General features: G+C 54.5%; 1 protein-coding gene across 4 annotated transcripts in view; it reads right to left on the bottom strand.

Annotated features, from left to right (window-relative positions):
• The window catches only part of LLGL2 (lethal giant larvae homolog 2 (Drosophila)), a 59,788-nt gene that overhangs the window by 13,694 nt on the left and 32,122 nt on the right, over positions 1-13,972 (bottom strand). For all 4 annotated transcript variants that reach the window (XM_011945533.1, XM_011945464.1, XM_011945682.1 and 1 more), the window contains 4 exons: positions 5,930-6,027; positions 3,886-3,967; positions 3,451-3,566; positions 2,872-3,030 (listed from right to left, as the gene is read on the bottom strand). In XM_011945533.1, coding sequence (XP_011800923.1) covers positions 2,872-3,030; positions 3,451-3,566; positions 3,886-3,967; positions 5,930-6,027 — 455 coding nt within the window. The remainder of the gene's footprint in view (positions 1-2,871; positions 3,031-3,450; positions 3,567-3,885; positions 3,968-5,929; positions 6,028-13,972) is intronic.

Below are 13,972 nucleotides of genomic sequence, written 5' to 3'. Positions count from 1 at the left end.
TGGCTCACTGCAACCTCCACCTCCCAGGTTCAAGCGATTCTCCTGGTTCAGCCTCCCGAGTGTCTGAGATTACAGGCACCCACGACCATGCCAGGCTAATTAGTAGAGACGGGATTTCATGATGGTGGCCAGGCTGGTCTCGAACTCCTGACCTCAGGCGATCCACCCATCTCCGCCTCCCAAAGTGCTGGGATTACAGGCGTGAGCCATTGCGCCCGGCCTAATTTTTAATTTTTTTAGAGACAGGATCTCATTCTGTCACTCAGGCTGGAGGGTAGTGACCTGATCATGGCTCACTGCAGCCTCCAACTCCTGGGCTCAAGTGATCCTCTCACCTCCCAAGTAGCTAAGACCACAGGCGTGTGCCACCTTGCCCAGTTAATTTTTATTTTTTGTGGGGAGAGACAAGGTCTTGCTATGTTGCCCAGGCTGGTCTCACATTCCTGGCCTCAAGCAACCCTCCCAGCTCAGTCTCCAAAAGGGCCGAGATTACAAGTGTGAGCAACTGTGCCCATCTAGATATTCTTAATAAATGCAAATAATTAGACAACTAGAGGGCTTCCAACTTTTTGCCATTAAAAACAGCCCTACAATGATCATTGTTACCCTGTATCTTTACACAGAGACTTCTCAGAGATAGAGCTGCAAGACTAAAGGGCTGGACGTTTTAAAAACTTAGGTAAGTGTCATCAAGTGGACGAGAATGTAAACTGCCGAAAGGGGCCGGGCGCGGTGGCTCACACCTGTAACCCCAGCACTTTGGGACGCGGAAGTGGGTGGATCACCTGAGGTCAGGAGTTCGAGAGCAGCCTGGCCAACATGCTGAAATCCTGTCTCTACTAAAAATACAAAAACGGCCGGGCGCGGTGGCTCAAGCCTGTAATCCCAGCACTTTGGGAGGCGGAAGTGGGTGGATCACCTGAGGTCAGGAGTTCGAGAGCAGCCTGGCCAACATGGTGAAATCCTGTCTCTACTAAAAATACAAAAACGGCCGGGCGCGGTGGCTCAAGCCTGTAATCCCAGCACTTTGGGAGGCCGAGACGGGCGGATCACGAGGTCAGGAGATCGAGACCATCCTGGCTAACACGGTGAAACCCCGTCTCTACTAAAAATACAAAACCTAGCCGGGCGAGGTGGCGGGCGCCTGTAGTCCCAGCTACTCAGGAGACTGAGGCAGGAGAATGGCGCAAACCCGGGAGGCGGAGCTTGCAGTGAGCTGAGATCTGGCCACTGCACTCCAGTCCGGGCGACAGAGCGAGACTCCGCCTCAAAAAAAAAATAAAATAAAATAAAAATAAAAATACAAAAACAAGCCGGGCGTGATGGTGTGTGCCTGTAATCCCAGCTACTCGGGAGGCTGAGGCAGGAGAATCATTTGAACCCGGGAAGCAGAGGTTGCGATGAGCTGAGATCATGCCACTGTACTCCGGCCTGGGACAGAGTAAGACTCTCTGTCAAAAAAAATGTTTTGTTGTTACTGCTTTTTTAAATAAATAAACAAACTGGGCCAGGCGCTGTGGCTCATGCCTGTAATCCCAGCGCTTTGGGAGGCCGAGGCAGGCAGATCACCTGAGGTCGGGAGTTTGAGACTAGTCTGACCAACATGGTGAAACCCCGTCTTTACTAAAAATACAAAATTAGCTGGGCGTGGTGGCGCATGCCTGTAATCCCAGCTACTTGGGAGGCTGAGGCAGGAGAATCGCTTGAACCCAGGAAGCAGAGGCTGCAGTGTGCTAAGATCGTGTCACTGCATTCCAGCCTGGGCAACAAGAGTGAAACTCCATCTCAAAAATAAAATAAAATATAATACAAAATGAAATAAACCGACAGGAGGGGCTCTCAGGGCACGTGGGCCCCCTGCCAACTAGACTCTCACCAGCTAACTACAGGGTGAGGCTGGGCACTGGTGTGGCCACCTGCTGGCGTGCACATTCCACACCGTCCTGCCCACAGGCTGTGTCCCACTGTGGTCCTTGTCATCCTGCCAAGTGTTCTGCTCTGAGCTTGGGCACACTGCCCCAGCCCTACCCTGCTGAACCGGAAAGGCAGAGGTCTGCACTCAGAGGGATACAGCCCCAAGTGGGATCCTCCCAGCCCAGCAATGCCCTGCTCTGGGCAGATGGTCCCTGCTTCATTACCACCCAGCGCTGGAGAGATGGGCTGGCCAGCTGCAGGAGTGTGTCCCGGGCCCAGTCCAAAGCCTTGCAGGGCCAGGGGCCAGCACCCTGGCCTCCCCCTGCCCCTTGGAGCCACAGATCATTCCACCACAAGCGACCCGGCCCCCACATGATCCTGTCAGACGCTATCCCCTCTTTTTTTGGGTCCCATCCCATTCTCCACAACCGGACCTGATCCGACTCCCTCTCTATCCTAGTTCCATCGACAAGAAGCAAAGCTTCTGAAATGATCTCAATAGACTCACACGCCTGTGGCGGTCAAGGCTTTTTAGCCACGGAGCCTGCGAGCAAATGGAACCTCAGCGAAGTGCCCACAGCACAGGGTGGCACCAGGAGCTGCTCCAGTGATGCAGGGAGGTCTGGGCCCGACTTCCCCGCTATGGAGCCCCTGGGGTTTTGAAACCCATGGCAAGTGCAAAGGACACTGGACTGAGAGTCGGTGACGTTACACAGTCATTTGGGGCCTTTAGACGAGGGACCCCCCAAAGTCCCCCTTTTAATGCTATGATGCTAACCTATGATAGGCCAATGGGTTCTCAGTAGAGGACAGGCAGGAAGCCAAGAGCCTCCCCTGCTAGCCCCATGGAATTCCCAGCAGAGAAATGACAGCTCCTGAGAGAGTCCTGGGACCAAGGGGAGAAGCCATGCCTAACTTGAGGGGATGGGGTTAACAGCAGCCGGGCTCTAGGCTCACCGCTGCAGCACCGCGTCCGAGCTGATGGTCCGGTCCTCCAGCGCGCGAAAAGCTGGCAGCTGCACCACAAACACGTTGCCGCTCTCGGTGCCCAGGTAGAGTAGTTCGCACGAGGAATGGGGCAGGACCACGGTGATCTGTGTGGCACTGGGGGCAGCCCTGTGACAAGAACAGCTGCCCGTGAGCTGACTGCTGCCCAGCAGGGGAGACCCCATGGACAGGGTCCCCTGACTCCTGGGAAAACAAGCCCATAAAAATTTATGGGGTTCATAACTTTTCAGCCCAGGACAAACACTGGTCACTTTCTGCCAAGACAGGAGACAGATGGCAGAGGCTGGGCTACGAGGCAGGAAAGACGCCGGGGCCTCCAGCATAACACGGGGTGTGAGCGGATGGAGGAGGTAGGCTGCAGCCCCACCCACTCCTCGGAGCACCTGGGTATGGCGATGCATCAGGTCAAACGCATGCCAGGCACTGCCAGGGGCGCAACAGGCCCCACGAAGGGTGAGTCCACTCCAGAGCTAAGGGCAAGGGTCAGGCTGGGCTGGGAGTGGAAGGGGTTGGGGAGTGAGCCCTTACCCTGGGGGGCCACGCAGTGTGAAGCTCTCATCCTCCTGCAGCTCCGATGCTCCGCCCTTGACCTTCAGGCTCCAAAGGTGCAGGCTGTTGTCATCCAGCAGGGTGACCAGCTGGCACTGGCGAGGGCACAGGGATGGGAGCATGTGGTCTTGCTACCCAGCAAGGCCTTGACACACTGGGGCCGCCCAGCCCGGGCTGGTTGTTTCAAAGACCCCCTGGCCACTCCCAGGGTGGCCCATGAGCCCCAGCTATGGAAAGGGAGGGGTCCCAGGCCTTTCCATCAGCAGCAAACCCAGGGCCACTGAATGCCGGCCTCTCCACACCGGCCCTGCTGGAGGCAGTGAGCGTGCCGGCCTCTCCACACCGGCCCTGCTGGAGGCAGTGAGGGCAAGGAGGGTGTGCAGGTGGCTTCCTGTCCCACCCCAGGTCCCTCACCTGGCCGGGCAGGAGGTGGATCTGCGTCACTGCGTTGTTCTCCCGGTGCAGCCCCATGAACTCCACGCCCGGGGCTCCATAGCTATCAGCAGGCTCAGGAAAGTTCTGGAAGGCCAGACACCATCCCCTGACACCATCCCCTGCCCGCCTTGAGTGCCAGGCCCTCGGGGCCCACGTGCAATGAGTGCAAACACAGAGAGGGGCTGCCCTCCCCGCAGGCAGCAGGACCCATGCATGGAGCCTGGGATGGGGAGGAGACACAGCAGCCCTGGCCCTGGGGCACCAGGCCAGTGACCTGACCCCTGGGAGATTTTTCCCAGTCAGGCCGGTGGGAGCAACCCCACAGAAAGGTGAAGCCCCTACCCTGGCAACGGCCAGGCTGCCACCCTGATCCTGCGCTGCAACAGACATGTTGGCTGTCGCTTGGTAGCACCTGTGAAAAAACACATGGCCTATCCCCAACAGCCTCAGCACCAGGGATTGGTAACCAAAGTCTGGCTGTGGCCTGGCAATGATTAACCAGCGAGGGAAGGCTGAGCCGGCAGCAAGGCCCTGGCCCTCTGTGTACACCAGCCCAGCCTGGAACTCGAGCGCTCCATACCCCTCCCCCACACCGGGCAGAGGGGAAGAGGGAGGTCAGGCTCCGCTGGAGGTGGCAGTCAAGCTATCAGAGGTGGTCCCTCATCTCTCAACTCCCTTGGGTCCTGCCCTGGGAGCACAGATCAGACTGGCGGGGTGCCCAATCCGATCCGGTTTTTCATCTCTGAAAACACCGGGAGCCCCCAGTCGGCCAGAACCAGTGCTCTGGATAAAAGATGACCCAACTGGACAACGTCCAGCCTCAGGCCGGGGAAGGACTGTCCCTGCCAGGCGGAGCCCTCTCCACTCTCTGCCGCCTGTGGGGGTGGGGGTGGAATTTGGAAGATGGCTGCCTGAGCCCAGCTCTCCTGGCCCAAGGCCACCCCACCTCTGCTTGTGGATAGGGACCTGGGGCCAGTCCACCTCTGATTCTTATCGTGATAGGTTAAAAATCAAAACTGCAGGCTAGGAGTGCGGTGACTCATGCCTGTAACCCTAGTTTTTGAGAGGCCAAGGCGAGAGAGTTGCTTGAGCCCAGGAGTTCAAGACCAGGCTGGGCAAGATCACAAGACCTTGTCTCCACAAAAAAAAAAAATTGTTTTTGAGAGAGAGTCTCGCTCTGTTGCCCGGGCTGGAGCGCAGTGGCAGTCTCAGCTCCCTGCAACCTCTGCCTCCCAGGTTCAAATGATTTTCCCACCTCAGCCTCCCAAGTAGCTGAAATTACAGGCAGGTGCCACCACACCCTGCTAACTTTTTAAATATTTTTAGTAGAGACAGGGTTTTACCATGTTGACCAGGCTGGTCTTGAACTCAAGTGATCCGCCCACCTCAGCCTCCCAAAGTGCTGAAAAAAATTTTTTTTAATTAAAAACATCCCTAGCGACAAGAGGGGTCCCTGTAACTTGCTTTTCTGGTGGTGAGGTGGGGAACTGAGGGAGGCAGGGGCACAGAAGGGCCCAGGCCTTGCTACTGACACACCAGCCAGCCATTCACTGACTGAGCATTGGCTGAGATACCGGCATCAGGTCCTTCCCCCTGGATCCACCAACACAACCCCTGCAAAACAGGTTTCTGAGCAGCATCCTCAGCCCCTGCCCAGGACTGGGGGATTCCTGAAACCTCCAGGAATAAGTGAGAGGGGGAAACTGAGTAAAGGGAGCAGACCACATGAACGGTCTTGAAAGGACACAGGGGACAAAATAAGCCTGTATCTCCTCAGTCCATTTCAAACCTCACTGTCCTCCTGCAAAGGACAGGGTCACATCCCACCATGCCCAGGTGCCTGCTCCACCATCAACCATACCCACCTCATTTTGGAATAAAATCACGTCCAAAGCTGGAAATCAGGAAAGTCTCTCATTTTATCCCAACAGCCCATGGGCAAGGAAGGAAAAAAAGATGTCCTTCCCCAAATCTCACCCACCCCAAGGCCCTGCCTGGGTGGGAGTGAGGGGACGGAGGATACAGCTTGATGGCTCCAGAACGGGTGCCGATGGCCAGGATGCGCAGGGACGGGCTGTAGCCGAGGGCGCTTGGCTGGTGTGGGAAGCCATGCTCCACTGTCTGCAACGAGAAGCACGCGGGGTGGGCCTGCAGACTCTCCCCTTCGTACCACCATGGCTGCCGGAGCTGCAGCACTGGACGACCCCAGCAGGAAGCAGGGATTTGGTACCTTTCAGGTTCCTCCCAGACACCTGAGTGTTGGAGCCTAACCCAAACTTACCAGGCCCCACCCCCAGTCCCTTTGTGACTCTGCCCTTGGCCTCATTGCCACTCCTTCGAGCTCATCCTCCTGGACGCCACGCCAGCCTCTCGATGCTCTCCAGGAACTGACTTGGTGTCTCCACCACGTGCGCCCTGGGTGACGGACCCAGCCCTCCTCAGTGGCATGGGGGCCTTACGGATGTGGGGTGGGGAAAGTAGGGGGAGTGTGAAACAATGGAGACACTGGTCTCTCGGGAGAAAAGCTTGGTTGCACCACAGCTCCGGGCTCACCCGGGGCCCTCGAGTACCGCAGAGGCCCTGCCCCGCTCTGGGCTCTTCCAGGTCCCTCCAGGCCCCAGTCAGCTGGGTCTCACAGGTTCTTACTGTCACCGAGTTTCAACCATCTTTCCAGAAAGGGAATTCCTGGAATGTCATTGCAGATACGTGTTTTTTTTTCATTTATTACAGAAGTAATACACACACACTGTGAAAAACTTGGGAGGTATAAAGACGTTTAAGAACAAAAATTACCCAGACTCCCACAACCAGAAGTAACCCTTGCTAACACCTCAGTGTAAGTCCCTTGAGTCTTCTGCATTTGTGAATGTTTGCACATATTTTTTTTTTGTTTTTTTTTTGAGAGGGAGTCTCGCTCTGCCACCCAGACTGGAGTGCAGTGGCACGATCTTGGCTCACTGCAAGCTCCGCCTCCTGGGTTCATGCCATTCTCCTGCTTCAGCCTCCTGAGTAGCTGGGACTACAGGCGCCCGCCACAATGCCCGGCTAATTTTTTTGTGTTTTCAGTAGAGACGGGGTTTCACCGTGTTAGCCAGGATGGTCTTCATCTCCTGACCTCGTGATCTACCCGTCTCGGCCTCCCAAAGTGCTGGGATTACAGGCGTGAGCCACTGTGCCCGGCCTCATGTCTATATTTAGAAAGATATAATTGGGATCATGCCATATGGATATACGTATACAAGTTAATGTACAGGTATAGTTTTGTGGCCTGTTTTCCTACTTATAGCCAGCCAAGGTTGTTAAAAGCTTGAAAATGACTTTAAAAAAAATTTTTTTTTTTTTTTGAGATGCAATCTCGCTCTGTCGCCTAGGCTGGAGTGCAGTAGCGCGATCTCGGCTCACTGCAAGCTTTGCCTCCCAGGTTCACACCATTCTCCTGCCTCAGCCTCCCGAGTAGCTGGGACTACAGGTGCCCGCCAGCACGCCTGGCTAATTTTTTTGTACTTTTAGTAGAGATGGGGTTTCACCACGTTAGCCAGGATGGTCTTCATCTCCTGACCTCGCGATCCGCCCACCTCGGCCTCCCAAAGTGCTGGGATTACAGGTGTGAGCCACCGCGCCTGGCCTAAAAACAATTTTTTTTTTTTTTTGAGGGTCTTACTCTGTTTCCCAGGTTGGGTGCTGTGGCGTGATTTCGGCTCACTGTAGCCTTGGCCTCACAGGCTCAAGCGATCCTCCCACCCCAGCCTCCCAAGTAGCTAGGACTACAGGCATACACCACCATGCCTGCCATGCCTGGCTACTTTTTAATTTTTGGCAGAGACAGGTACTCGTCATATTGCCCAGCCTGATCTTGACCTCCTAGACTCAAGAGATCCTCCTGCCTAGGCCTCCCAAAGTGCTGGGATTATAGGCGTGAGTCACTGCAATCTGCCTAAAATGACTTTTTTTTTTTTTTTTGAGACAGAGTTTTGCTCATCACCCAGCCTAGAATGCAATGGCGCGATCTCAGCTCGCTGCAAACTCTGCCTCCCAGGTTCAAGCAATTCTCCTGCCTCAGCCTACTCAGGAGCTAGGATTACAGGCATGTGCCACCATGCCTGGCTAATTTTTGTATTTTTAGTAGAGATAGGGTTTCACCATGTTGGTCAGGCTGGTCTTGACCTCTTGACCTCAATTGATCTGCCCGCCTCGGCCTCCCAAAGTGTTGGGATTACAGGTATGAGCCATCATACCCGGCCTAAAATGACTTTTAAAACAGCTAAAGAATATTCTTTACCTGGAGATACCCTAACTCACCAGGGGTTTATTGTTGAGTATATACTTTGTTGCTAGAGGGTTTGCAATCACAACCATGTTGATGGCATTCTTGGACTCCTTTGTCTGCAACACTTGAGGATTTCCTGGGGCAGATGTCCCAGGGATAGCATTGTGGGTTAAGAAAGGTATGAACATAAACGCTACAAATTTCGAGTGATAAACCATCTTCAAGAAGGTTTTTAGTTCAGTTTCTTAATCAGTTACCCCAATCTGACCGCCACCTCCCACCCCAGGGGATAGTGGCCCTGCAGAGCTAGGTGACAACAGCACACAGCAATGCTATGTCAACTGGTTGCTTTAAAGACTTAAAACAAAAAACAACCACAAAGACTCTGCCCTGCAGAAAAAGGTCCCAAGAATAAGGCAGCCTCCTTAGGCCCTGGGCTCTCCTACTTTGCAGCCCTGCCAGGCCTCAAAGCAGCAGAAAGTCCCTGTTGAGATCTAGCAATGATAGCTTAGCAAACCCAATTGCTACTTGCCTCCCGCATCAGTCAGTCTAGTCCAATGGCTCTCACAATGAATCCCATACTGGGGTCAGGCAGGGAGGAGAACTCCAACAAGTGCCTATTTTGGGGGATGCCTGGGGACAAAAAGGTCAGGGGATAGGCCGGGGTGCCTTAGGCCTGGCTCTTTGCCAGGAACATGGCCTGCCCTGTAAATGGTCATACCTGAATGGGATAGCCAGGGGCCCAGATAGGGCCCAGCAGTGGCCCCCAGGCCAGCCCAGGTCCCTGTTCAGCTATGCGAAAAATGCAGAGCCTGGAGAAGCTGTGGATAGAGATAACTGAGTGTCTGGAATGTAAACATTTCCCAGGAAAAGGGGAGTAGACAGCGGGATAGGATGTGCAGGACAAGCTCCCCCAGGGGCCCCGCCAGACTTCGGCCAGCCCCAGGTTGCTGGGGCCTCAGGAAGTCAGCAGCTGGAGCTGCCTCCCCAGGACAGAAGCACTTTCCCAGCAGCAGAGGCAGCTCAGGGAACAGCCTCTGGAATTTGGAGGACTCTGGCGGAAACGCTCCACAGGAGCCCGCTGGCCTGGCCAGGAGCAGGCCTCACGCCCCGAGCAGCCCAGAACCCAGAACGGTAGCCAGGAGCCCCATGGGGCCACCAAGTACTTGCAGTATGGCTCATGTCACCAATGAGGGTTAAGTCCGTTCTTGAAAACCCTTCAAGTATGTCTGGAACAACTCGGGTTCTAGAAGAACAGGGGGTGGACAAAGGCAGGCCACGCTTCAAATTCCCTTTTCCCACTGTAAATCGTCGTCCAAATTCTAAATACGGATCTAGTACTTCCAAAAAAGATTTAATGTCTGAATTGAGATGTGCCATAAGTGTAAAATACACCTAGATTTCACAGATTTAGCATTCAAAAAAACAAATTGAAAAAATCTCATTAGTAAGTTAATCACATGTCAAAATATTTTGTATATGTTGGATTAAAAGGAATATATACTTTTTTTTTTTTCTGAGACAGGGTCGCACCTGTCACCCAGACTGGAATACAGTGGCACGATGACAACTCACTGCAACCTACGCCTCCCGGGTTCAAGTGATCCTCCTGCCTCAGCCTCCCGAGGAGCTGGGACTACAGGTGCGCACCACCACGCCCAGCTAATTTTTGTATTTTTAATAGAGATGGGGTTTTACCATGTTGGCTAGGCTGGTCTCAAACACCTGGCCTCAAATGATCCACCGGCCTCAGCCTTCCAGAGTGCCAGAGTGCTAGGATTACAGGTGTGAGCCACTGTGACCAGCTGGAATATAGGATTAAAATTAATTTCACTTGTTTAAATAATTTTATAATGCAGCTTCTAGATTTTTTTTTGTTTTTAAGACACAGTCTCCCTCTGCAACCCAATTGGAGTGCAGTGGTGAGATCTCAGCTCACTGCAACCTCCTCCTCCCAGGTTCAAGCGATTCTCCTGCCTAAGCCTCCCAAGTAGCTGAGACTACAGGCATGCACCACCACGCCCGGCTAATTTTTACATTTTTAGTAGAGATGGGGTTTCACCATGTTGGCCAGGCTGGTCTCGAACTCCTGACTTTAAGTGATCTGCTCACCTTGACCTCCCAAAGTTGTGGGATTACAGGTGTGAGCCACCACACCAAGACAGAATATATAATTAAAATTAACTTCACGTGTTTAAATAATTTTACGATGCAGCTTCTAGGAAATTTTAAATCACATACGTAGCTCATATTATATTCCTATTGGCCTCGACAATTCCGCGCATGAGCAGAAGGTCAGGCCGGAGAAAACAGCCTGCAAGTTTTTGCTGGACTCTCAGGCCACATGTCAAGGGCGGACAGTTCTAACATTTCACCGGAGTCACTACTCCTGCTTTGGCTCTGCATCTTTCCTCTAACTCAGACGAAGCCCAAGGGTTGGGCCCATCCTTCAACTACTCACATTAATTCCTCATTCCCTTCAAGCCTTAGAGATACTGTGGCCGCCCCTCCCTCCCATCCCCACCTTCTTTTCCAAAGGCTGATTTAGAACAGGGTCAGTGAGTCAGACCCACTAAGCTTTGCATCCCTTCCTGCCACATACAAGGCATCTGGTCGTGGGTGAGCTGCTGGGCCTCCCTGAACTTCATTTCTCATCGAATAAACGGGATGGTACTGGTGACTGCACTGGGCAGAGCTGTCCTCGGATTGGAGATGATGGACCTGAGGCCACCCCGCAGCACACACAGGCCTCTGCTTCCTTCCAAGGCTCCCACCGTTCCATAGTATCACCTTGGGCACTTCTCCAAGTTGGCAACTCTGGAGGGACCAGGGCTCCCCCAAAACCAAAATAAGGGCAGCGACCTTCACAGCGACTCTACCTGACAGGGCCAAGAGAGTGGGTTCACATGTAAATGACGTGTCTCCCAGGGAATTCCCCAGGTCGGGGAGGGGAGGATCCAGCCTACCTGGCTCTGCCCACAGATGATACCTGGCTCAGGTGACCTCTGCCAAGGGAGGACAGAGGTCCTTGACAGGGGTCTGGGCAGTCCTACGAGGACAGGGGCTCGGGCTGGGCAGAGAGGCAGGGGAGCCCTAGGTTATTTATGGGAAGCCCAAGGGATCTTGTTGGGAACAGGGAAGGGATTGGGATTTGGGAACAGGACTAAGAGCAGTTAATAGAAGGGACAGGGAGGAGCTAGAAACCCAGGGCCTAGCGTCCTGAGAAAACCAGTCAGGGAAAGGATGAAGGCTCCGTGGGCACCTCTGGCTGTGCCCCAGTTGCCCCCCACTTTGTGCGTGTGTGGTTTTTTTTTTTTTTGAGACTCACTCTGTTGCCCAGGCTGGAGAGCAGTGGTGTGATCTCAGCTCACTGTAACCTCTGACCCCCGGGCTCAAGTGATTCACCTCAGTCTCCCGAGTAGCTGGAACTACAGGCATGCACCACCACACCTAGCTAATTTTTTGTACTTTTTGTAGAGATGAGGTTTCACTATGTTGTCCAGGCTGGTTTTGAACTCCTGGAGTCAAGTGATCCAACTGCCTCAGCCTCCCAAAGTGCTGGGATTATAGGTGTAAGCCACCATGCCTGGCCTGCCCCTTACTTTGGTGCCCTTCCCACCCCCTGGCTATCCCACCTCCAACTCCTACCAGCCTTGTAAGGCTCAGCTTCCCTGCTGGTGAACAAAGTCTCTATCACTTAGGTGGCGACTCCCCTGTTGTTTAGGGTTCAGAACAGCTCCAGGTCCCTGTTAGAGGGAGTACATATGGCCTGCCTGAAAGAAGGTACCCACCTGAGCACAGGAGGTTGGGCTCAGCCCCAGGGCTGCCTTCCTGCAAAGATACACACAGCAACCCTGAATCATGGCTGCACTCAGGACAGAGGGCAGGACAGGGAACAGCCCCTGGGTGGTCAGGGAATTCCAAGACCAGTCCTCCCCAGCTATTCTAGGACCCTAGCTATCCCTCTTCAGATTCAAACTAGGAGGCTGACCAAAGCCTGGCAGCCACTGGGGCCTCCTGAGCATAGCATCCAGCCTACCTGGCCCCGCCCACATCTGATACCTGGCTCAGGTGACCTCTGCCAAGGGAGGAGAGAACAATGAACTCTTTTGACAGGGGGGCTGGGAAAGGAGAGCAAAGACTTGCAGAAGCCGCCAGACTGCAACATTAGCCTGGAGTGGGAGAGAAGGCCCCTCCCAGGTCTCTCCTGGCTCTGGGACTCCTTTCCAGGTCCCGGAAGGGGAGGGAGTGGGCAAAGTCTGGTTGTCAGAGACAGCGGGGCCTTCATCCTGCCTGCAGCCAGAGAGGACCCAGCCCAAGGGCTAGGACCGGAGGAGTCCCTGGCACTCGTCAGGGGGTTGGAGGGAGGGAGTGGCGGAGACCAGACCCTCGGAGGCTGCCCAGGGCCGTGGGGGAGCACGCCCACCTGGCTGGGCCACTCTGCCCGATACTGGCTGGGTGTGGCCAGCTCAGATTCCTGGCAGTGGCAGCAGCCTGGCCCTCCCTGTGTGGCTGCTGTCACCTGACACCAGGGGCCCAGCCATGCAAAAGCCAATACAGAACAACCTGGCCCTCCGCAGGGGCTGCTGGCTCAGGAACGCACTGTTTGTTCAGGGCCTAAGGGGACAGGGGAGGGTGGGCACAGGCAGGGAAGGCCCAGGCAGGTGCTTCTGTGGCAGCCCGGCCAGCACAGCAGCCTGTTTGCCCTGATGGGTGTGGCTGCTTGGGGTGTGCCTGGGTTTGGCCGAGGGGAGGACCTGGCTGTGAACAGTTGTCTAGGAACAGGTTTTACCTTGACTTCTCTAGCAGCACTTCCTCCCTCCTGAGGTCCCATGGTTCCTTCCCTTGGTCCTCAGTGGCCCTGTCCTGGTGCTGCAGCTGACTTGTCTGTCTGTCCATCCCTCCAATGGGCTTGAGGGCCCACCATATATAGCAAACAGTTACTTCACTGGCGAAGTAACTGTGAAGAGAGGTGAAGCCACTGCTCTGAGGCCACACAGCCAAACGGCAGGTGGAACCAGGACGTCCTCACCCCAGCCAGTGCCCCCCCCAAGATATGCTCCAGCTGTGCAAGCCCGGCAGACCTCAGTCTCCTCCCCTGCAGAATGGGAGCAACACCCATCCTGAGTTGTTGTGAGCATGACACCACGACAAGGCAAGTCCTGGGAAGGTGTCGACCTGTGTCAGGCACCGTTCGAAGCAATTACACTCCCTTAGGATCATTATGATGCTGTTGGAGCTCAGGACATACCAACCCAAAACACCACTATAGGAGACCAGAATGTGCTACCCCAAAATAAACTTCTTTGGCTTTTTTTTTTTTTGAGACAGAATCTCGCTCTGTCACCCAGGCTGGAGTGCAGTGGCACGATCTCAGCTCACTGCAACTTCCACCTCCTGGGTTCAAGTGATTCTCCTGCCTCACCCTCTCAAGTAGCTCGGATTACAGGCGTACGCCACCATGCCCAGCTAATTTTTGTATTTTTGGTAGAGACAGGGTTTCGCCATGTTAGCCAGGCGCATCTCGAACTCCTGATCTCAGGTGATCCACCTGCCTCAGCCTCCCAAAGTGCTGAGATTACAGGCGTGACACACGGCGCCCGGCCATTTCTTTGGCGTACTTTGAGCTGGTTATTCTCAGAAAGTGCAGACATGGGAGTAGCTCTGAAAAGCTGTCCTTTAGCCGGGTGTGGTGGTGCATGTCTGTAATCCCAGCTACACGGGAGGCTGAGGCTGGAGAATCACTTGAACCCAGGAGGCAGAGGTTGCGGTGAGCTGACATCGCACCATTGCACTCCA

This window comes from Colobus angolensis, unplaced genomic scaffold (assembly GCF_000951035.1).
Source record: "Colobus angolensis palliatus isolate OR3802 unplaced genomic scaffold, Cang.pa_1.0 Scaffold1, whole genome shotgun sequence".
Classification (NCBI taxonomy): Eukaryota; Metazoa; Chordata; class Mammalia; order Primates; family Cercopithecidae; genus Colobus; species Colobus angolensis.
This window is presented reverse-complemented; position numbering and strand designations above follow the sequence as displayed.